Source organism: Ziziphus jujuba, chromosome 10, assembly GCF_031755915.1.
Source record: "Ziziphus jujuba cultivar Dongzao chromosome 10, ASM3175591v1".
Lineage (NCBI taxonomy): Eukaryota > Viridiplantae > Streptophyta > Magnoliopsida > Rosales > Rhamnaceae > Ziziphus > Ziziphus jujuba.
In genome coordinates this window covers 8723358-8747831 of record NC_083388.1, presented here as the reverse complement: position 1 = coordinate 8747831, position 24474 = coordinate 8723358, and the positions used below count along the sequence as shown (strand labels likewise).

Here is a 24474-nt window from a genome sequence, read left to right as displayed (position 1 = left end):
AAACTTTTTTATAAAAAAATAAAAGTATTTGTCAAAAATCAATAAGTACTTAGGGTTCGTTTGATAAAACTGATGAAAGTAGAGTTTTAATCCGTAGAACTTTGTATAATAGATCTTTTTAAAAAATTTTTTTTATTAAAAAGCTAATAAGTGTTTGGTTGTAAATAAAAAAACTATATTAAATGCTCATTCAGCTGTATTAAATGCTAATTAAATTTCATATAAAGTAAAAAAAAAATTTTTTTTGAAAATCTCAAAATTTGCGCATCTCTAAAACAGTTTAAAAAAATTTATTTTTTGATCAATAAGTATTTATTGATTTTTATCAAATATTTTTATTTTTTTATAAAACAGCTTTTGGAGCTTAAATAAAGCTTTTAAACAAAGAAAAAACTCCGACTTATTGCAATTAATTTTATGGAGATAAGATATGGGTTTACATATTAGACCATTGAAAGAAAAGAAGATCCCTCTTCTAATATCCAACAATGTGTTTAATCAAATATGAATAATGACGTAAAAAGAATTTGGATTTTACTCATCCATATATTTTGTGATATGAATGATGACCGAAAGAATTTTGATACTCTTTTAACACTTTTAGAATCTCAACTCATTTTAAAAAGTATGCCAAGTAATTACTATATCTTTCTTATATAGTATTCAGTTTTTATATAACATTTTTAATAAGCTGTTTTATTTTTTTTCGTTAATTGCGGAAATTACATTTTATTTACAAAATTTGAAGAGATGGACACGAGAAATTGAAAAATTTTAGATGTGACTTGATAAAGTGGGCAAAAAACTATAGCGTTCGTACACAACTCTTTTACGTCTCGATTTGCCATTCAATGACCTTTCTTTGATATTTCAAGCCTCAGAGGCAGCCTGGCCTCACATACATAATCCACCTGAACCAAACCATAGGAATCAACAATATCAGTGGCCTGGCCTCACATACATAATCCACCTGAACCAAACCATAGGAATCAACAATATCAGTGCCATAGCACTAAACTACCAAGTTTTAGTCTGAAAGAAATGGCCGATGCAGATAACAGTGGTACAAAACCCAGGTGGTCTCTTCAGGGACTGACTGCTCTGGTCACCGGTGGAACCAAAGGAATAGGGTTCTGTCTCTGCCTTCTTGTTATTTGTTTCTGTTTTCAGTTTGATTAACGCAAAAAAAAAAAAAAAAAAAAGGCGGGGGGGGGGGGGGGGGAGAGAATAAAGTCCTTCATTTTACAAAGTTTTTCATGCTCTATAATCCTAATTTGTAATTATTTTGTTGTGACTTAGGCATGCTATTGTGGAGGAATTGGCAGGTCTAGGGGCAAAAGTGCATACATGTTCTCGGAATGAAGATCAACTTAATCAATGCTTACATGAATGGGAGATGAAGAAATTTCAAGTGTCTGGATCCGTCTGCGATTTAGTTTCTCCAGCAGAGAGAGAGGAGTTGATAAACAAAGTTTCATCTCTGTTCAATGGAAAACTTCACATCATTGTATGTTTTTTCTCTGTCTTTATTTACAGTATACTTAGTGGTTAGTATTCTTGTTACATATAAATTATGGAAAAAGTGTCATTTCTCAGAGGTTAGCATCAAAAAACAAATTGTTTATATTGTATTTTAGAATCATTTTTAGAGCCAAAATCTTAACTTTTACCTTGATACAGAATATAAACAAGACTTGTATTGGGTCAACCAAGTTGATTCCTGTGGGATGGCTAATACCATTCCCATACTTTTACTCAACCTGGGTTCAAACCAGGCTTTGGTAACCTTAAAACAAAAGGCTTACCAATAAAAAACAAAGTCGGTTCTTGGTGGCTCGTTGTGAATCAAAACTATACATTTATAAAATATAAAAAGTAAGGCATGAATTATTGTTCTATTCATGAATTACCCTTCTTCAACTTTGCTTAAATGTTAGAATTTATTGCTTTTCCATTAAAAAAAAAAATTCATCATACAACATCTCCAGAAAGAATTCAATATCCCTATAAGCCTTAAATGTGATTGTCTTACATTTTATTCATGCTGTAGATAAACAATGTGGGAACCAACATAACCAAACCGACCCTAGACTACACAGCTGAAGATTTCTCATTTCTGACGAAAACAAATCTCGAATCTGCTTACCACATGTGCCAACTTGCACATCCTCTTCTGAAAGCTTCAGGAGCAGGCTCCATTGTCTTTGTCTCCTCTGTTTCTGGTGTGGTATCAATAAACACCGGATCCATATATTCTGCAACAAAAGGCAATTTCTCTGTTTGTTCATTAACCATGTTGCAAAAATAGTTTTAAAGCATGTGATTGATTTTGTTGTCTCTTTTCAGCGGCGATGAACCAATTGACAAAAAATTTGGCATGCGAGTGGGCAAAGGACAATATAAGAAGTAATTGTGTTGCACCTTGGTTTATCAGGACCCCACTGGCTGAACCTGTAACATTCCTTTCCTTGTTAATCTTTTGCTATTCAGCTAGTGTTGATATGTGTTTATATCCTACATACATCATTTGAAGACCGGAATTTTCTTTTTTTTTTTTTCAAATCTTCATGATTTGAAACTAGACCCTATTGTCTAATCTCTAATTTGTTTCCATTGCGCAGTATCTCAGTGATGAAAAGTTTGGGGAGGCTATAATTTCTCGAACTCCTTTCGGACGAGTTGGAGAGCCTAAAGAAGTCTCTTCTGTAGTGGCGTTCTTATGCCTACCTGCAGCTTCTTACCTAACCGGACAGACCATATGTGTTGATGGTGGGGCCATTGTGAACTGCATATAGGATCCCTGAGCATGATTTAGAACCAAACAACATAAAAGTCCCAAACCCCTTTTATAGTAGTATTTGTAAGAATACAGAATAAGATACTTGTTTCTGAAGCATCCTCGGAAGACTGCACTGCTTTTGAATAGTTTCTATTACCATGGCCCTCACTGAACTTGCAGCAGCTTGACTGATCAACAGGACTGTAATACATACAGAGTTACTTTCACTTTCAAAATAAATTCTAGGTTTTATATACGGAGTATGAAGCGTTTACCTAATGACGATGTGTCCTGTGCTTTCTAAAAAATCTTAATTGGTAAAATGAAAACAACCTATAAAAGTTCTGATTATTGCCCTTCTTTTTTATTTTTTTTTAAGTGTCATTATAAACAATTATCTTCTTTATCTTTTTTATGATGATCAAGTTATAGTAAATAAGAAGTTACCAAAATGTATATTTTAAGTATTTCTTTTATTTTTTTGAATGTTTAAAACAGTTTAAAATTTTGAAAATATTAAATTATAGTAATAGCAATAATAAATGAGCCCCTTTTATTTGTTAGATTTTCCTTATTAACTAGCATTTAAACATAATTATCTTTTATTTCTCCAATAAAACTGTAATTTTGGTATAGTCAACATTTATTTCTTAAATATATACAACACATCAATTTATTTTACACTTTTAATTCTTCTTTATCTTTTAAATCTTTCTAAAAATCTTCAACGTTCATCCATCTAAAGGCTAATCTTGCTCTTCTAAAACGTAAGCGTTTGAAATTTTAGCACATAATTTTGAATGCTTTTAATTTAATAAAAATTTATTATTTTTATCCATTATATTTATTATTTAAAACAAATATTTATAGAAAAACTAATCTATTTCAAAATGCCAGGGCCGGCTATGTAAGAGAGAGAAATAAGGATTGGGTTTTAGTGGAACTTACGTATCAACTTCCTAATGATTTTTCAAAGCCTTAACCTACAAATTCAATGTTCCATTTTGTTCAAAGTCTTTTTGTTCAAACCCATGAGCCACCACTTTCATGATTATATAAATCGTTTGAAACACTGAAACTACTCAGGCGATTCCAAGGTGGTAGCAGATACAGAGAAATGGGCGACACAGTTCATATTGGTGGCAGAGAAAGCAGGTGGTTTCTTCATGGAATGACTGCTCTTGTAACCGGTGGCACTAAAGGGATTGGGTTGGACTTCTCTTTCCTTGTTTCTGTCTTTTTCAAACCTCAAAAATATGCTTTCTTTGATTATTAAAAGCAATATTTTATTTATTTATTAGGCATGCAATTGTGGAGGAATTGGCGGGATTTGGGGCAGTTATTCATACATGTAATAGGCACGAATATGAGCTCAATGAATGCTTAAGCCAATGGGGGATGAAGGGCTTTCGAGTTACTGGTTCTGTCTGTGATGTTTTGTCTCCAACAGATCGAGAAAAGCTAATAAACAAGGTCTCTTCTCTGTTTAATGGGAAACTTAACATCCTTGTAAGTGCCATGTTCCTTTATTGAATTTTTTGCTATTTTACATAATTCCTGTGAGCATATAATCTGCTGGCATGTTCTAATTTGTGGATTTCTTAATTGGGATTCGAACAAAATGTAGACTTTTTTTCTGATTTAGCAAGTCATTCCAAGGCGGTAATCTTTTGCTATTATCATTTCACGCAAAAATGTTGAAAAGATTCATCCTTTGGGAAATCTCTATGCCTAGCTTCCGAAAATGTCATATAAGAATCTTTCCTTTACTGTTTATCTTTTGCACTGTTGGATTAGTGACCGAGTATTAAATAAATCCAATAAAGAAAAGAGAAAGGACTACAATATAAACCCTCATCTCTGTTTGGCCCTCATTTCCACAATTGACACTCTAAGTAGGCCTTGAATAAATTAGATGTCTATTGCCTAAACAGATCGTCACGCTCGCATATATAATACAAGTCATCAACATAGCTCTTCTTAAGACTATCATAAGGATGCCTAGCTCCTTATGATGCAAAAACAGAGTTTATTACTTTGATGGGAAGCGAAACAACCTTCTCAACTTCTTAATGATTATTCCAAAATTTCCAAAGCCCTTAATGTTGATGATTGCCAAGTAGGCCAAATTGACAGTGAGAAAATGTAGCATTAGATATTTATTGCCATAACAGATGGTCATCCTCGCATATATATTAAAATCATTAACATCACTCTTCTTAATACTGCATCATAAGGATGCCAGGCTCCTTCTGCCTGTGTTGTAAACTTTCCGTTTCATTCCTTTACTTCATTGTCTTTCTGTAGATAAACAATGTCGGAGTGGGTGAAAGGAAACCAACAGAAGAGTATACAGCAGAAGATACATCATTTCTAATGGGTACAAATTTTGATTCTGCTTACAACATTTGCCAACTTGCACATCCTCTTCTGAAAGCTTCAGGGGCAGGAAGCATTGTCTTTGTGTCTTCTGTGGCTGGTGTCTTCGCAGTAAATGTTGGATCCTTATATTCTTCAGCTAAAGGTAACTGCATCTTATGTTATTATTATCATTATTATAATAATTCTTATGGTGATTATTGTTTTCTACTTTGCAAGTCCTATGGATTTGGAAATTGTTAAGAGTGTTGCTATTGATTTTTCGCTTTTATTATCCTTCTTGTTTTTTTTACTTGCAGGTGCAATAAACCAGCTAACAAAATATTTGGCTTGCGAGTGGGCAAAGGACAATATAAGGTCTAATTCGGTTGCACCTTGGTTTATCAGAACGCCCCTTGTTGAACGGGTAATGTACTTTTCCAACTGCTTATGCTTTAAGTTAGCCTGGTTGGTTCATTTTCTCTTTTACTATTCCATGAGATTTTCTGATTCTTTCAGGAAATGAACAACGAAGAATTTATCAAACTTGTGAATTCCCGGACTCCAGCTGGCCGTGTTGGAGAGCCAAAAGAGGTTTCGTCGTTGGTAGCATTTCTATGCTTACCTGCAGCCTCTTACATAACTGGACAGACTATTTGTGTTGATGGAGGAGTAACAGTGAATGGTTTCTTCCTTCCTTGAATAGTATTCAAAATAGAACCATGAGTTCATGATTCTAGTTCTGAATTATTGTACCAGTCCAAAAAGAGAACCAAAACCAATATGCATAATAAGCAAAGCACTATGTAATATTCCAAGACAGACATTATTTCTTCATATTTGCTGGGTAGTATACTAAATTCTATATTTTCTTCACTTAATAGAATCTGATTCATGAACTCCATTGTTTCTCTTATTTCATATTAGGATATTTATATTTCTTGCAAGTTTCCATGAGAATAACAACAAAGAAATCATTTTGCCTTTTAACATTGGGTACCTCTGGTCCACTGTACCTTTAGAAACCACTTTTATTTTCCTTTTGTTTTTCTAAAGGGACCAAAAGTCAAAGCTATCCTACCCCTTATATAAATTTGATATGTAGTTTCTATTTCATTCATTTCATTTTTTCCCACTTTCTGCATAGATTCTTTTGTTTAGAAGTCGAGGATGATTATGCTATGTGGAACAAAACTAAAATACAGACTATAATTGAAAACAGTATGTATGGGGGCTCCAATATATTACTCTCAATTAGTGGCGGATCCAGAAATTTTGTTTAGGGGCACAGTTGAATGGTAAAAGATATTTTTTAAAGTGATGGTAAAATAAGTTGTTACATTAAACTAATAACTATGTATTTTATAAAGTTTAATGAATTTCAAATTAGGATCTATTGCTACAATAAGGGTATGTTCAAAGAGGGAGAACATGTCACTCTGGTCCAATGAGGTGCAGAACCTCTACTCAATCACATAAAAGTGCTCAATGTCCAAGGTTGAATTTGCACTTGTGAAGAGTTCTCTTCATATTGCTTATTAGAGAAATTAGTCTGTTATAGTTGCTAACTTGCAACAAGCTCTCTGATCTTTGTGCCAATTTTGAATAATAAATTTTTTCTTCTAATAAATGTTGAAATTTCTAATTGATTGAATTTTAGATGTTTCAAAGGTAGTCTCCTATATTCTCTGACAATTCGCTTTTGGTTCTTATACATGCAACGTCTTGAATCATCATCATCCTTCGGTTCCTAATATTTTCTAAATTTTCTCATGTTTGGCCCAAAAAAAAAAAAAAAAAAAAAAAACTGTTGATTTGGTTACTATATATATCCCATATGCTTGACATATTTATATCTTTTTGTGAAATGTTTACTTCCTTTTTCTCACTATCCATTTTAGTCTCTCTTATCTCTCTGCTTGTAACAATCTGCAAGTAGATGGACTATTCTTAGATTTTATTCAGCTGCAATTAGGTCTATACTTTGTAGTCTTTGCATGTCCTACAACTAGTTGTATAAATTGTAGTCCTTGCATGTTGATCCACTACTCATTGAAATTTTCACCATGTTTCATGATTGTTGAATGCTAGCCAGCGACGTGGGAGATAAATAACGATGTACAGTCTGGACCAACTCGTAGCATTTAATAAATGGAAATTATAGTTCTTTACGTGGTTGAAACTTTTAAAGTAACAAACCTTGTAATTTGGTCTTATTTTGAATCAGTGAAAATTTCTAGTGAGCAAGCTACTTAAATATTACTTGTAGATAGATTTCATAAAGAAAGAGTTGTAGTCAAATGGCGGAGCCTATATATGTGTGTGTGTGTGTGTGTTTATGTGACAGTGCGGGTGAAACTGTTAATTAAATTTTTGTTTCCCTTTTTGCTCCATGTTTATAAATCTCTTCTCATATTTTGATATTTCCATCTAAATATGGCATTCGAAATTTTCTAATGGAGACTCAAACAAATATCTCAAAGTTGAGCTTAACATTTCTATTCATTTCATTTTTGTTCTTGGTTTTGGCTAAACCACAGAAATCTCATTTGTCTAATCGATATGTGTTATTTTTTGCTGGAAATGCAGCAAGAGAAAAGACTCATTAGAAGTGGAAACTCCAAGCTAATGAGAATCTAAAAGAACAAAGAATATGGAACTCACCACCCTTACTTCTTTCAAGTGGATATGGAGGTTCCAAAAGAATGGAGAGGATAACATCATCCTCAGACCACCAAGTTCAAGGCCACTATAAATTAATTAAGACCAATTTTGTTAACATAAAGATATACACAGAACCTCCCTAATTGTTTGTTAATATGGTGTAAGTTCTGCTTTTTCTCAACTTTGGATAGTAAATTTTTAAGAAATATTTCATCCTTGTAATGTCCAAGAAATTCATTCCTTTTGCTAATCAGGCAGCTGAAATATTGTAGTACATAGATTTTTGCTTGTTTGACCCATTAGATCAAACTTCTGGGTCTGGTATCAGAATGCGTAGGTTTTTTTTATTTTTTATTTTATTTTTATTTTTATTTTTTTATTTATTTTTCCTTTTCTTATAATACAGAATGCGTAGTTATATGTATTATATATGTTTACATATATACATATATATATATATATATAGATATATATTTAAATATATTTATCCTAGCTTGTAGAATTACCGACTCCGATATTACTGACTTCTGTTGCCAAATTATATTATATGGATGGTCTGTATGCACGAAAATAACACTATGATGGAGATGCGCGTGGGAGCTCAGTGGTTTGCACACCACAGCCCGGCCAGTAGACGCTGCGTTCGAGTCTTGGGGGTAGCATAGCGAAAAAATAAAAAAAAAATAACACTATGATGGTTGTGACCTACGGCTAAAAAACAAGCTGACTACTGTGCTCCAATAGCATAAAGCCCACAAACCAGTTGAATCTCCTCCAAAGACATTTTTTGGATTTGTCCCTGACTTCCGTATGGACTTGTTGGCCCAAATAAATTACTCAAAGCCCATTATCTATAATGTCCATGCGTTTTTTTTTTTTTTTAAATTAAATCAATAATGTCTATGTAACGCAGTATAACTTCAACAATAACATATTATAATACAAATATAATACGTAAAATTAAAGATTCGTGAAACTACCACAGAATAATAGTAATCTATATAATAAAAATAGTAAAGAAAACAAGTAGAAACTAAGAAATGAGTGTTGGTCATGAATATTATTATACGAGTAGCAGATCAAATTTATGGAAGCAACAGAGATCATCCTAACGAGTACTCTTTTTTGGAAATTATCCAAACTAATACTCTATTAACCAAAACAATATCAATTGCACGAAAAAATAAAGTGTAAAGGTAAACCCTCCAATAAAGAAAGAAAACCCATTTCTCATCAGGCCCCGAATGATATGCTAATCATCATCATCATCAACAACATTCAACATTCAACATTCAACATTAAGAAGCTCGGCTCTCGAATATGCTTCTAATCATTTCCAGTGGTAGACCCGTTTTCCTTTTCCACCATCATCATCGTCCCGTTGCATATTATTCTGATCATGGAGGAGGATACAGTGGGTGGGCATGTGGTTGTACAAGGCCTCGGTAGTAGAGAAGGAGGTGTTGCAGGCACAGCAATCATATGTGCGTTGATGAGGAGGAGCTTCCAATCTTGGTTTATTCTTCTTGGATGGTTCTTGAATACGGAGATTGGAAGCGACGTCGTATTTCCTCTTCAGCATTTCCACCAATTTTTCTGATACAGCTTCGCAACAGGTTTTTGCCTGGCCTGATCTCTTGCTTTCATCTTCTTCCTCCATGATGTGAAACATACAAAAGAACTGTAAAAACCCAAGTAAACCGTTCGATCACAATCCGTTTTCTCTGTTACTTTGTTTGTTCTTGCTGATCAAGAACAATGAGGTCAAGAAGAAGCGAGAGAGAGAGAGAGAGAGAGAGAGAGAGAGAGAGAGGAAAGTACAGAAAACAAGGGAATACAGGGGAAGCTTATATCAAACGCACTAGAGGTGCCTTCGTCAGAGCTGGACATTGGAAAATCGGAACCAATGCTTTGATACCAATTGATGTAGGAAGTCAAAGAAAATAAACCTGAATCACTAAAATTGAGACTGGGGAAAGAAAATCCAGGCCTCAACTAGTCCAACTCATCAAGGAAACAAGCTCACTGAGCTTTACACGGAACAAAAATGGCGGAAAACACTGACTGCCTCAAGCTCGGGGACGACGAGCTTTCAACGCAAACTGAAATGACAAAACGAAGTAGCTTTGAGCAACTGTCACTGCCCCTAGGCGTGACGTGGCAACCACTAACCAATAACAAGCCTAATAAAAGGCACGTCGCCCAAGTGCAACAAAGTTATTGTGGACTCGCGGTCGTAGCCTTCATGGCGACCAAAGCAACGCTAAACGACAACATTCAACTTAAAAGAAAGGATACAAAACAAAAAAACGGCATCGTATTGGAAACCAAACAAGTGACCCAAAAAACATGGACAGGGACACGTGGAGCTCTGAGGTTCAAACTTCATCAACGGCTACATTTAAGCCCTAATCCCCAATTGATCAGGGAAGCTGGACAAGAGCTGAAGTTGCAGAGTTGAGCTGAGCTACTGGTCATCTTCTTCTTCATCATAACCATTCAAAACTTTTATTATAATGGTTGTCTTTTACAATTTTCCCATTTTTAACACTTTTTGTTTAATGGAGACATTTGCATTCAGAGAGAATTTTAATTTTTTTTTCCTTAAATATTGTTTCCAAACTCCTTAATTTCTATAACAAGGAATGGACATCTACCAGGAACGATTAAAAACAATAAAAAATCCCCAATTGATTTCTGAGAAAAATCAAGCATTTAAACAAAAGTTTTAAGCATTTTACATCTATTTTATAAACGTTATTTGTACAAATCATATACATATATAGTACAAAAGATCATTTTTTTTTTTAACCCCCAAAATCCTATTCAAAAAACCATTGCATTACAAAAAGCGAAAAACCGAGATTGGGACGGCAAAAAACAAAAAACAGGGAAGACGGACAGATTTTTGCCAGTGAGGCCCATACAGATGGATGGAACTGATCCTCCTTCATCTAAAAAATAATAAACAGTATTTTAGTCTCTCTCTCTCTCTCTCTCTCTCTCTATTTAGTCAAGTCAATATTTTAGTCTTTTCAGTAAGATAACACTTTTCACTAATTTATTTATTTATTTTTACTAATCTGTAACTAGACCTGGCAATTTGGATTATGACACGGCGATACGACTCGAAAACGACACGGAATAAATGGGTTTGGGTTTATTATAAATGGGTTTGGGTCATAATCGGGTCAACCCGTTTAACACGATTATTAATCGTGTCATTTTCGGGTTGACCTGTTTAACTCGAAATTGACCCGTTACGACCCATTTATTAAACGTGTCAGTTTCAACCCGACACGATTATATACCTATTACAACCTATTTAAATCTAATTTTAAATTAATATTTTATCACTAATATAATATTTAATAACTAAAAAATATTATAAATTAAAAATTTTATAAAAATAATTTTCTATTACTAATTTTTTAAAAACAAAAAATACATCTTTAATAAAACAAAAACATAAAAGTAAAAATAAAAAAAATTTTCGGGTTAATAGGTTAATTTTCGGGTTAACAGGTTAATAGATTAGTTTTCGGGTTAATAGGTCAACACGACCCGTTAAAATAATAGTGTTAAACGGGTCGTGTCGTGTTGACCTGTTTATAAACAGGTCGGGTTAGTGTTTTAGGTACATGACACGATTAATAAATGGGTCGTGTTCGGGTTAGGCATTTTTGACACGATTATTAAACGGGTTGACACGAACACGATCCACTAACACGAATTGCCAGGTATATCTGTAACTTTTGTTATTATTATTACTAATATATATTATTATTATTTATCTATCTGTTTTTCTTCTTTAGTTTTCCAAAGATTGTTGATCCATTGGGTTTCACTTTTAATATTATCAATTATAATATGATTATGTTGTTGTAATTCCATTTATCCTTTTTTTTTATTGAAAAACAATTTAAATAAATTGATCGGAATTTTAAAATTTTTTGGCTTTTATTCTTGTATTTTTCCGTTGAATTTCTAAAGTTGATTGGCCAAGATCAAATGATACATTGTTTGCTAATGAAACGCATTTTTTTTCCAAATTTTTATTATAATAATAATAATAATTATTATTATTTTCTCTTTCAAATTTGCCAAAGATGAGCAGCGAAATGACCAAATAATAGCGCTAGCAACTCGCGCTAGAGAACTGACATTGGAATCGTGGACAGAAAATGTCACAAGGGTTACAGAAAAACTTTCTTCTTCTAACTTGTTTGTATAATTGTATTGAATTCGTTGTCTAGACGCATTAGTCATATGGGCTAGGGTGGGCCAGCCCACCCAACCCAAATTTTATTTTAGTATTTGTACTCATAGAAAAAAATAAAATAAACAATAGGATGGTGAAAATCAATAAATAAAAAAAAATGAAGAGAAGAGAAAAATTGGATAAAAGTAAAGAAAAAAAAAAGATAAATACCTAAAAACATAGACAATTTTAGATTTTTAAGTGGTTTTTATTTTTTGTTTGATAAAAGAAATTGTTTGTCTTTTTTAAAGAAAAAAAGTGGGTAATTAAGAGTTAGAACTATGAAATTTTATCTTCTTTTTTTTTTAATTAAAATCAGTTTCCTACTCTTGACCTCCTCTCCCCCCCCCCCCCCTAGCAGCGTAATTTTAGGGACATCCACGCGTTTCCTTTTTCGTTTTCGTGCTTTCCCATACGTACGGTTGTCAGTGACGTTAGTTATTCTGCAGGAATTTTATGTGCGTTTTCTCCTTTTGCAACCGTCTGCTTCTAGAAAAAATTTGCTTTTTGAAAGCGTTGAGGAAATCCTATCATCCCTCCTCTCCGCATCAAAAATGGTCACTTCTCCATTCAGCCTAAATTACAAGGATATCCTTGGTGATTTGAGAAGGAAGGAATAATAAAATAGAAACAAAAAAGGAACAAAAAGGCACTGAAATAACAAAAAATTATCAAATAATTTTGAAATTCAAAAGCCAGTGTTTCAATCTGCTACGTGTCAACATTTTGGAGGCTTCACAATTAGGCGTCCATCCAACCATCAAAATTCGATTAAAATGGAAGTCAGACATCCATCCAACTGTTGAAATTTGATTAAAATAAGACCGTTGGGAGAAGCATATAAGCTCTTCAGCTACAAAGTATAAACACAGGAACTAGAAAACCAGCCTTTCTCACAGGATGGTGGTGACAGAACCATAGACTCTCTGAAAGAGGAGGGGCTCTCAATAGTCGTCTCTAAGCGTTGTTCTTCTCGACGCTGTTTTCAAGCATCAGTTGTGGAGTTTGTGACCCGAATCTCAAATGGAGATCTCCCTTAGAAATCGAAGCAATTCCAAAGCTTTAAAGAAAGAAATCCCAATAGACATTCGACTCCAAAATCCACTTGTAGGTACTGTTTGCTTCCACTAGCTCTAATCGCTCTTTGTCTTTCTTATCATTTCCCTAGTTTCTTACTTGATTCTCTGTTTTATTTTTATTTTTATTTTTTATTATTAGACTGTTAGACTTTTTCATGCTTTCCCCTCTGATTTATTAGCATATGTAATATTGAGTATATTTTTAATACGAGCTTAATCAGTCAGTATTGGACGCTAGTATATACTTTTTTTCTCTTCATAGTCAACTGGTAGAGCTGAGAGACACATCCATTTTTACAGAGACACAGATGGAGGTTTTCCCAGATTTTTTTTTTCTTTTTTTTTTTCCCTCCAGAAGCTAGATTATCTCCCATGGGTTTGCACTGTGGCAGTATTCCTTTTCTTTGTGGTACTTTTCCAGATATATTTACCTGGTTCAGTCATAGAAAAAGTCAGGGAATACATTAAGAGATGGGGAATTTAATTTTAGTTCAGGTGAATTGTTGTTTCTTAAGGAGTTTGGTCAGTAGGATTTTGGCGCTGATATTAGATTTAATCCTTATAAGCTTTTGGAGAAATTCCAGAAAGAAGCTGGAGAGGCAAAATTTTCTAATGCAACACTGCAACATATTAGGAATAGGAGTCCTCAGATTGCAATGGTAAAAATTAGACTTCTATCATACTTCCCACCAGCGACATGCTCTCTGTAAGGACTTTATGCCGAATAATAGATCATGGGCAATTTTATAGAAGCTTTTGATGGTTATTAAACGGGTCCCAATTGTGCCACGTGTAACTCTATTTTTATTTATTTTTTAAGTCAAAATAAAATTTTCCTATTTAATGTGATTTCCCTTTTCTTGACTCTCAAGCACTTTTCCAGAACCCTTCCCTGCACTTTTCCAAAAACCCCTTCCCTTTCTGAAAACCTTTGCTCTCTCTCTGCTTGAGTGTTCAAACAATGGTGCTCGTGAGTTCTTCTTCCTCTTCTTTTTCTTTTTTCTTCCTCTTCTTCTTCCTCCTTTTCTTCTGCTATCTTCTTCCTTTTCTTGCTTTTTTTCTTTTTTTTCCACTTAAATTTCTTCCACTTTTTTTTTTTTGGGTGAAAATACCTTTCTATGTTATGCCCTCTTTTCCCTCTTCTTTTTCTTTTTTTCTTCTTCTTCTTCTTCGGATTTCTTCCTCATCTTCATGTTTTTCTTCTTATTTTACTCTCAATTTCTTCAGATTTTTATAAAAATACTTTTCTATGTTCTACATCGTCTTCTTCTTCCTCTCGCAATTCATCGTTTGTGAATTTTTTTTTTGTGCTTTTATTTTATCATTATTAATTTTTTTTTTTTGCTCTTCTTCTTGTTGTTCAATTTGCGGATGCAAACCGGTTTTCTAACATCTTTTACTTTTGCAGACCGGCTCAATCCGGACACTGCAAGCCTACAAATTCCTTCAGAAGGCGTGCGCTCTCAGGGGGTCTCGCCCTCTGTGTCAAGATATTTATTACTTAGTCAATATTTGTCCTAGTCAATTGCATTTAGTTTTTGGAGTCTAGCTCGTGGCTTGTACCTAGTATTTAGCTTGTGGTTATTGATTTGTTCCTAGTTTTATGTGTTAGTGGGCTTACTCTTCTAGTTTTTATGCTTGTTACCGTTGAGTCTAATGCTATAAATAGAGTAGGTAATATGAGGCGTGTGTGTCAGAGGGAAGAAGCAAGTAAATTATAATAAAACAGATTACTATCTCTTTCTCTCCTTTTTTTCATCATTGGTATCAGAGCCTGGTTGGTTATAAAAAAAAAAAAAGTGAGAGAGAAGTGAGTCAAAAGAGGGGGCTGTCAAAAAACAAGAGAGTTTGAGTGAGCCAAAAGAAAGGGAGAGTTCGTGAGACACAGAAAAGTCAAGCAGCAGCTTTATTTTTTCTTTGAGCAGCAGTATTTTTCAATGGCCACTGATAATTTTGTTCAACCAGCTATTCCCCGGTTTGATGGTCACTATGACCATTGGAGTATGTTGATGGAAAACTTCTTGAGATCTAAGGAGTATTGGCAAGTTGTTTCCGATGGAGTTAAAAAACCTGCAGCCGACACAATATTGACAGATGCACAAAGAACGGAGTTAGAAGGGCAGCGACTGAAAGATCTCAAGGCAAAAAATTATCTCTTTCAAGCCATTGACCGCTCAATATTAGAGACAATTCTTTGCAAAGATACCTCTAAGCACATTTGGGACTCCATGAAGAAAAAATATCAAGGATCAGCAAGAGCAAGGAGGCAACAGCCTCAAGCTCTTCGTACAGAGTTCGAGACGTTACGAATGAAATTAGGAGAATTTGTTACAGATTTCTTCTCACGCACAATGGCAATCGTCAACAAAATGCGGATCCACGGTGATAATATGGAGGATGTCACCATAGTTGAGAAGATTCTTCGGTCAATGACACCAAAATTTAATTTTGTTGTATGTTCTATTGAGGAAGCCAATGATATTGAGGAACTTTCAATTGATGAATTGAAAAGTTCATTGTTAGTTCATGAATAGAAAATCAATCAGCAGGAGAAAGAGGAGCAAGCTTTAAAGGCCTCAGCAGAACATCATTCGGCACCAAGAGGAGATAGAGGTCGAGGCAGAGGCAGAGGTAGAGGTAGAGGCAGAGGAAATAATGATCGCGGGAACCAACAACATCATTAACACCAAGAAAATCAATTTCAAGGAAGAGGAAGAGGACGAGGAGGCCATCATTCAGCAACTTATAGACTAAAATCAGCAGATAAGTTTAATATCGAATGCTACCGGTGTCATAAATATGGTCATTATCAGTCAGAATGTCGAACTAATTTGATTAAACAAAATGAAGAAAGAACTAACTTTGCAGAAAAGGAAGAAGAGGTGTCTCTTTTGATGGCCTGTCATGTGAATGAAGAAACTCAACCAAACATGTGGTATTTAGATACTGGCTGCAGCAACCACATGTGTGGAGATAAGAAAGTATTCTCTGACCTAGATGAATCGTTTCGTACCACTGTCAAATTTGGTGACAACTCTACCGTATCTGTCATGGGAAGAGGAAAGGTTACTTACCAAACCAAAGGAAACTCCACTCACACTATCTCTAATGTTCTTTTTGTTCCAGCCAATTTGTTTAGTGTGGGCTAGCTGCAAGAGAAAGGGTATGAGATTTCTATCAAAGATGGAGTATGTCAGATTCAGGATGCAAAGTTGGGCTTAATTGCTCAAGTTAACATGACAATAAATCGTATGTTTCCACTTTATCTTCAAAACTCCACTCATTCTTGCTTCTTAGCAAAATTGAAGGATGCAGCATGGCTATGGCATTTTCGTTATGGTCACTTAAATTTTGGTGGATTGAAGACTCTGCAGTAGAAAATATGGTAATTGGTCTCCCTCAAATTTCAGTTCCCTCTCAAGTTTGTGAAGAATGTGTTGTTAGCAAACAACATCGTAATCAGTTTCCACAAGGAAAATCATGGAGAGCAAAGAAGAAATTAGAGTTGGTTCATTCTGACCTTTGTGGGCCTATAAATCCATCTTCCAACAAAAATAAAAAATACCTAATCACTTTCATTGATGATTTTAGCCGAAAAATATGGGTATATTTTTTACAGGAGAAATCTGAAGCTTTTACAGCTTTCAAAAACTATAAGGTACTGGTTGAGAAAAAAATGGACAGCCCGATCAAAGTCCTTCGTACAGATCGCGGAGGAGAATACAACTCACAAGAATTTGCAAAATTCTGTGAGAATCATGGGATTAGGAGGCACCTTACAACAGCTTACATGCCTCAACAAAATGGAGTTTTCAAGCGGAAAAATTGCACTATTTTGAACATGGTGCGAAGTCTTTTGACGAGGAGTGGCATTCCAAAGACGTTTTAGCCTGAAGCAGTCAATTGGAACATCCATATTTTGAACAGAAGTCCCACACTTGCTGTTCAAAATATGACACCGGAGGAAGCATGGAGTGGACGGAGACCAACTGTAAATCATTTCAGAATTTTTGGGTGTGTTGCCTATGCCCATATTCCATATCAAAAGAGGACAAAGTTATATAACAAAGGAGAAAAATGCATTTTTCTTGGTGTTAGTGATCAATCAAAAGCTTATAAGCTTTACAATCCTATTACTAAGAAAATTATTATTAGTTGTGATGTTATCTTTGACAAAGAAGGAACTTGGCAATGGAACAAGAGTGAACCTCGACAACAAATTCCAGCAGATTTTGATGTTGATGAAGATAAACAACAACCAGCACCAATCACTCAAAATGTTCCTCTGGCTGAAACTGAAGAAATTGCACAACAAAGACCTCTGCGACAAAGGAGAAGGCCTGCTTGGATGATGGATTACGAGGTAATAGATTCTGATGACTCAGAAGAGGACCCGCTTACTCATTTTGCTCTGTTTTCAGACTGTGATCCTGTAGCTTTCAAGGATGCTGTTAAAGAATCAAAATGGTAAAAGGCTATGGATGCAGAAATTGCAGCTATTGAAAGGAACAACACATGGCAGTTGACAGAGCTTCCAAAAGGGCAAAAGACCATTGAAGTGAAATGGGTGTACAAGACAAAGCTAAAGGAGAATGGAGAAGTTGACAAGTACAAGGCACGTCTAGTTGCAAAAGGCTATAAGCAAGAGTTTGGAGTGGATTATAGAGAAGTCTATGCTCCTGTTGCAAGACTTGATACAGTCAGACTAGTGATTGCATTGGCAGCACAACATTCATGGCCTATCTTCCAATTGGACGTAAAATCAGCATTTTTACATGGTGACTTGCAAGAACAGGTACATGGAATATCCAAGGGAGATGCATTTTTTAGCTGCCAAGAGAATTTTTCGATACTTGCAAGGTACCACTAACTATGGGATGTTCTACAAGAAGGGAGAAAAGTCAAATTTAATTGGCTTTACAGATAGTGATTATGCTGGAGATATAGAAGATAGGAAAAGTACATCTGGATATATCTTTAAACTTGGGTCTGGAGCTGTTTCATGGTCATCAAAGAAACAAGCAATCGTCACTCTATCAACAACAGAAGCATAATTTGTAGCTGCAACAACATGTGCGTGCCAAGCTATTTGGTTGAAGAAAATTCTTGAAGAGCTGCACTTCAAGCAAGAGGTAGCCACTGCAATCTATTGTGATAATAGTTCAACTATAAAACTTTCAAAAAATCCTGTTTTACATGGAAGAAGCAAGCATATAGATGTGAAATTTCATTTCTTAAGGGACCTGATGAATGAAGGAGTCATTGATCTTATTTATTGCAAGAGTGAAGACCAGATTGCTGACATAATGACCAAGCCTCTCAAGTTAGCACCGTTTCTCAAGCTCAGAAAATTGCTTGGAGTCTCCACTTTGGAAGGTTCGGTTTAAAGAAGTCAAAATATGTATTAAACTGAAAGATTTTTCAGTTTAAGGGAGGGATTGTCAAGATATTTATTACTTAGTCAATATTTGTCCTAGTCAATTGCATTTAGTTTTTGGAGTCTAGTTTGTGGCTTGTACCTAGTCTTTAGCTTGTGGTTATTGATTTATTCCTAGTTTTATGTGTCAGTGGGCTTACTCTTCTAGTTTTTATGCTTGTTACCTTTGAGTCTAATGCTATAAATAGAGTAGGTGATATGAGGTGTGTGTGTTAAAGGGTAGAAGCAAGTAAATTATAATAAAACAGATTATTATCTCTTTCTCTCCTTTTTTTTCATCACTCTGTACAAGGCAATGGCTCGCATTGAAAAGGATCTGAAGCAGTGCAACATGATGATCGTGGACAATGCAGCTGATCTGAAGACGTTGCAGAAGGCGAGGGCGGCTGGAAAATGGAGGAGCACTGTGAAGATCCACCCCAGCAAGGCCAGTCTCCGCAGATTTGCTCTGTCTTAGGGGTTCAAAGTTGCTTAAACGTGGTACCAATGATTGCTACTCTATATGTGGCTTTCAAATCTATCTGTAGGATGTTGTTTTTGCTTATGAGGATACTGCAATACACCGGTCGGCCGGTGGGTTTCTCTGATTTTAGGTTGATTTCTACTGGATATGTAGTACCTTTTTGGCTTTCAGATCTATTTTCGATGAATATTTTATGAACAAAATTTTATGAGTAACGTTTGAATTTCTATTTGTGCTCCAGCCTGATGGTCGGCTAGTGGGTTTCTTTGATTTTTCTTTGTTAACCGTTGTTATGAGTTTATTCTTTTTATTTTTTTTCCGATGGGGAGAGACAAGATTGTTAGGAGCCCATATTAAGAATACTTTTTACAAGTTACAACCCATGTTTTATGAGCCCATTTTAATTAATGTTGAAAATCTAAGCCCATTTTAAGAGCCTTTGAAAGCAGCCCATATTTGAAAAGGCCATATTCTTGATTTGTGAGATTCTAAGCCCATTTGTGATTAAAAACATCGATTTAAAAGCCTAGTACATGGGGCATGAAAATTTGTTTGTAAACTTAAAATAGCAGACAATGAAATAAATCAAGAGAGGAGTAAACAGAAAAAAATATACTCATAAATATTAATAATATTTCAAAAACAAAGATTCTTGAGCACAAATATTATTTTCGATTAAAACGATTTGCAAGTTCAAATTTTTTTTATTGAACAGTGAAAAGATATAAGTGAAATGTCATTTGCATCAATATATCAGGCATTATAATTAAATTTACAATTTTATTTCAAATGCTCCCATGCCAAATGTTTTAAAATCCAAAGTGATAAGTATTCATCTGTTTTATAATTTGTGTTCAGTCCAGTCCCTTTTTTACTTTTTCTTTTCTTTTTTTTGGTTTTAATCCTCATTTTCTCATACAAAGATTATATAACCTTCAATTTTGAATATAAGGTCCATGCAAGAACAATTTAGTAGCAAAGTGATTGTTTTCCCGACATGAAATAAAGTTTGAATTTCCAACTCCAAACATGAAAACAAAAATTATTCAATATTCGTCACATTCTTTTTATATTAAATAATTTGAGGTGGGGGAATCAAAATTCGAATATAGTTGGAGAAAACCATCATAGAAATTATTAAACAAAATATTCGACACTGTTTTGGTAATTTATCCAAAAAAAATATTTTTTAGATGATCAAAATATGCAATATTTGTTTTTGATATAAATATGAAGTTAAATTGAATCATTAGGAGTGTTTTCTTTTTCTTTTTTTTTTTTGGATTGTTATCAAAAGTAAAACTTTTCAATTAAGAATTCTATTATAAGGACATTATCAGCAAATTCCCTAAACTATACTGCTTAAACTATTTTTTTTTAACAAATTGATCCATGAATTTGTTTATTTGTTCCATCATTTGTCCTTAACTAATTTTTCATCGAGGGATCAAGTTAAACTTTTATATTGTTTAAGGATCACATGTGCGATAAGCACTAAAAAAGAACCTAAATAATACTTTTCAATAAGATTTGCAAGTATTTTTCAATTTTCATATTCGTTTATTTTATTTTATATTCTCTTAAGAAATTCAAACATTTAATATTCAATTTAATTTTTAGATATGGTTATGTATAACCCATTTTTTTTTTTTTAAAAAAAAAAGATATGATTTTCTATAAAAGAAATATAACTTCAGATTTCTGTGAGTTATACAGAAATTATATGTGAAAAAGATCATTTCAAAAAATATTTTGAATACTTTGTGTTTAATCCCTTTTTTTTTTTTTTTTCTTTTTTTGTTTTAGTCCTCATTTTCTCATACAAAGATTATAACCTTCAATTTTGAATATCATGTATATGTAAGAACGAGTTAGTAGCAAATTGATTGTTCTCTCCAACAATGAAGTAAAGTTTGAATTTTCAACTCCAAATACCAAAATAAAATGTATTAAATATTTGTTAAAAATTTTTTATATTAAATAATCCGAGCTGGTGGAATCAAAATTGGAATATAGTTGGAGAAAACCATGATAAAAATTATTCAACAAAATATTTAATACCGTTTCAAAAATTATCAAAAAATGCCACCCCCAGGAACAACCATAAGTAACAATTTGATAACAACATCCAAATAAATATATATATATATATATATATATATATATAACAAAATTCATCAAAGATGTCCTTGTACATTATTTTAATCCTTAACAACATTTAAGAATAAAATAGCCTTTTTAAAGCTCAAGCTAAAACTAGAGTTTAACGTCTAGCATCCCAAAATAAAGCTCATATAAGTCAATCAACTCCAATATTTCAAAATATAAAACTTAAAACGATTAAGTTGAGCTTAATAACACATAACCATAAACAAATACTAAACATAAACTCAAAAATAGCTAACCAAGCTCAAAAAGTAGAGATCAATAATAAAAGCTCCCAAAGACACTTCAAAGCTATCTATGCCACTTCTTTCCCTTTGTATCCATCATCAACTCCTGAAAAGTAGGTTTGAGATACAAACCCTATAAATAACAATTTGGTTTTTTCTTTGCTAAAGGTATAATAATTATAAACAACTCACCAATTAAATTAAATAAGAAACATAAGGTAAACATAATATAAACAATTACAAATTTCATTTCAGCATTAGTAATAACTTCAAGAATTATTTAAAACGGCTCACAAAACAGTATTTGTCAAAATATTGACTACAGTATAATCAAGATAGTTCATATGCCTTAACCATATACTTTTGGTGCATTCTCCCATGGATTGTCACCTATGGCCCTCGAAATTAAGGGCTCCTCACATAAGGACCGTGACCACCTTTTCATTACTTCACCAGGGTGTCTAGAGACTTCCAACCAAGGCCTCCAAGCCCTTCATATCTTCATCCGGTGTCTAGAAACAATTCTTTCCTTCAACCAAAGGGCATCAAAATCATTTGAAATTTCACAACAACTTAGTAGACGTGTGGATCTATGTGTGGTAAAAATTTTAGATCAAATAAAGAATCAAAACAAATTTAATTCCTATCCAATGCATAACAAATAAAACACTAAAATCAATTTTTCGTGCAAATTTGTAAAACCTTTTGATTGATTTCAATACCAAAGAAATTGAGAATTTTTATGAAACTTTCAATAACAAAGTAAATATATACAAGTACCTATATAAAAAGTTTAAACCCCAGAAGAGTTAAATAAATGGACCAACTCAAGATTTTAGTTTAAAGCTACAAACCTGAAATTTAGTTTTCAAAACAGAGGTGACTATGGTACAAAATGAATTCTGGATAATTATAAAACATAAAGTGATAAAAAATTTTCAAAATGCAATTAGATGTATAAATGAATATCTCTACAAAATTTCAGCTCATTCAATGGTCATTTAGTATGATTTTGGACTTCATAAATTTGAAGTTCTTGCTGCTGTCAGAAAAATTCTGCTTTCAAAAATTTTACTTTGAAAATTCATAGAAAATCAAATACTTAATAATTTTTTATGAAACTTGATATGAATTTTCTTCAACATATCTAATTTTATGATCCCAAATTTCAAAGCAAACAGAAGGCGATAGATACCTTGAATCCACATATATATCCACGAAATACCAGCTCACAGCAAAATTCCAAGCTTTGGTTTTCAACTCAAACATTAAGTTTGCACTAAAAATCCATGTCCGACGTACATATATTTCAAATAACCCCTCAAAACAGTATAATAGCTAAACAATAACCCATTTTTCAGTTTTTAAAGCCAAAAACAAAAACTCAAATTGTTACCTACCTCCAGTCAAAGCTTGTAAAGCTTTTCCTAAAGCTTAACCTTCTACCTAGCCAAATGGTCTTCTAAATCCAACCCTTTATCCTTCTTAACTTGAAGTTCTTCTCTCAACTCTTGAGAAGCATCTAAGAAGCCAAGTTTGCAAGTCATAAACTCAAGGTTCTGACACTCAAACGAAAATCAAAGCACCATAACTAGCTAAACCACTCTCACAAGCATTTTTCGAACATTTAGAATGCAAGCACATTAGGAAATAGAAAATTTCAGATTTTTAAAAGCTTTAACCAAGATTTACAAACCCATTTACATAAAAATATTTCCAGATTTTCAAGCCTTTCAAAAATCCCATGTAAATACTTCAAAAACAATACTAATGCATCCATAATAAATAGGAAAGAAAAACCAAAGTATGGGTCTTTACCTTAAAGCTCCAAAACAAATGAAAACCCCAAAAAAAAAATAAAAAAAAAAGGGAGGGAAACTTCCAAAAATCTTGTTCTTTTCAATATGCAATAGTTCTAGCAAGAAAAGGATCTCAAGAGCTTCATTTTGATCAAAAGGTTATAGGTTTTGGTTGAGATTTGAAGAATTGAGAGAAGAAAAATTGTGAAAAATGAAGAGTTTAGAGAAGAAAAAGATGGGTTTGGGGTTTCCCTCTCCTTGCTTTTAATGTGAGAACTCAAAAACTAAAAATGTATTATTTTTTCCTGAAATCTGGTTATGAAACATGAATGAATTGGGCTTTTCCATAAAAAAGAATAATAATAATAATAATAATTGTACTTAAGCTTGCATTAATAATTGGTTTATAAAGATAATAAAACAAATGGGCTTGACTACTAATTGGGTTGTTACCAAAAAAAATATTTTTTTGGATAATCAAAACATTCAATATTTGTTTTTTGTTATAAAAAAAATCAATATTCAATATTATAATTATTGTATGAGAATATAGTAACTTTAAATTAAATCATTAGGAGTGATTTTTTGTTGTTATTGTTGTTGATGTTGTTGTTTTAGTTATCAAAAGTAAAAGTTTTCAATCAACAATTTTATCATATGGATATTATCACTAGAGATCTGTAAACTATATTGCTAGTAATAATTAGGTCCTTAAACTATTTTTTTAACAAATTGGTCCCTAAACTTGCTCATTTGTTTCACCTTAGTCCTTCACTAATTCTCCATCCAAAGTCCCCTTATTATGAGGGATCAAATTAAACTTTTACAGAGTTTAGGAAGAACATGTGCAATAAACAATACAATAAAAAAAAAAACTAAATAATAGCTTCGTATAACGAAATTTATCAAAAAACAAAAAAAGAAAAAAAGATATGGTTTTGCATAAAATATATATATATATATATATATATATATATATATATATATATAACTTTTAGATTTATGTGTGATAGAGAAATTTGCTTTGAAAAAAAAATCATTTCGAAAAATATTTTTCTCTTACATTTTTTAAATTCCTAGCACGTATGATTTAAAATTTTAATACTTTAAAAATAATTTTTTTACAATAAATAAATGAAGTACATTAAAAAAAATAAACTAAATGGCATTTGATTATATTAAGAATAAAATTTTTTGAAAATAATTTATACATATTTTAAAATTTTATCTTTTTTAAAAAT

At 33.0% G+C, this 24474-nt stretch overlaps 2 protein-coding genes and 1 pseudogene across 4 annotated transcripts; all 3 read left to right on the top strand.

The window, feature by feature from the left end:
- Window positions 1-822: 822 nt before the first annotated feature.
- On the top strand, window positions 823-3035 carry LOC125420835 (tropinone reductase homolog At2g29330-like). Of its 3 annotated transcripts, none has more exons than XM_060812218.1 (5): window positions 830-1130; window positions 1300-1507; window positions 2051-2222; window positions 2347-2453; window positions 2622-3035. In XM_060812218.1, exons 1-5 carry the CDS (start codon window positions 1042-1044, stop codon window positions 2793-2795), a joined length of 750 nt encoding a protein of 249 aa, XP_060668201.1. In that variant the 5' UTR covers window positions 830-1041; the 3' UTR covers window positions 2796-3035. The 3 variants fall into 3 exon arrangements, with proteins under 3 accessions (XP_060668202.1, XP_060668201.1, XP_060668200.1); XM_060812217.1 differs by having other exon boundaries at window positions 833-1130; window positions 2051-2267; XM_060812219.1 differs by lacking the exons at window positions 2051-2222; window positions 2622-3035 and having other exon boundaries at window positions 823-1130; window positions 2347-2385.
- Window positions 3036-3715: 680 nt separating this feature from the next.
- Window positions 3716-6036, top strand: LOC125420834 (tropinone reductase homolog At1g07440). The gene is made up of 5 exons (XM_048468007.2): window positions 3716-3988; window positions 4081-4288; window positions 5087-5303; window positions 5458-5564; window positions 5657-6036. Exons 1-5 carry the CDS (start codon window positions 3897-3899, stop codon window positions 5837-5839), a joined length of 807 nt encoding a protein of 268 aa, XP_048323964.2. The 5' UTR covers window positions 3716-3896; the 3' UTR covers window positions 5840-6036.
- Window positions 6037-14702: 8666 nt separating this feature from the next.
- Window positions 14703-16227, top strand: LOC125423666 (uncharacterized; annotated as a pseudogene).
- Window positions 16228-24474: the final 8247 nt, after the last annotated feature.

Excerpts from the sequence above, each read along its gene's own strand:
- LOC125420834 (XM_048468007.2), top strand. The coding sequence starts at position 3,897 with ATGGGCGACACAGTTCATATTGGTGGCAGAGAAAGCAGGTGGTTTCTT. Across the intron at positions 3,989-4,080 it reads GGTGGCACTAAAGGGATTGG|GCATGCAATTGTGGAGGAAT; the intron begins GTTGGACTTCTC and ends TTTATTTATTAG. Across the intron at positions 5,304-5,457 it reads CTTATATTCTTCAGCTAAAG|GTGCAATAAACCAGCTAACA; the intron begins GTAACTGCATCT and ends TTTTACTTGCAG.
- LOC125420835 (XM_060812217.1), top strand. The coding sequence starts at position 1,042 with ATGGCCGATGCAGATAACAGTGGTACAAAACCCAGGTGGTCTCTTCAG. Across the intron at positions 1,131-1,299 it reads GGTGGAACCAAAGGAATAGG|GCATGCTATTGTGGAGGAAT; the intron begins GTTCTGTCTCTG and ends GTTGTGACTTAG. Across the intron at positions 2,454-2,621 it reads GGACCCCACTGGCTGAACCT|TATCTCAGTGATGAAAAGTT; the intron begins GTAACATTCCTT and ends TCCATTGCGCAG.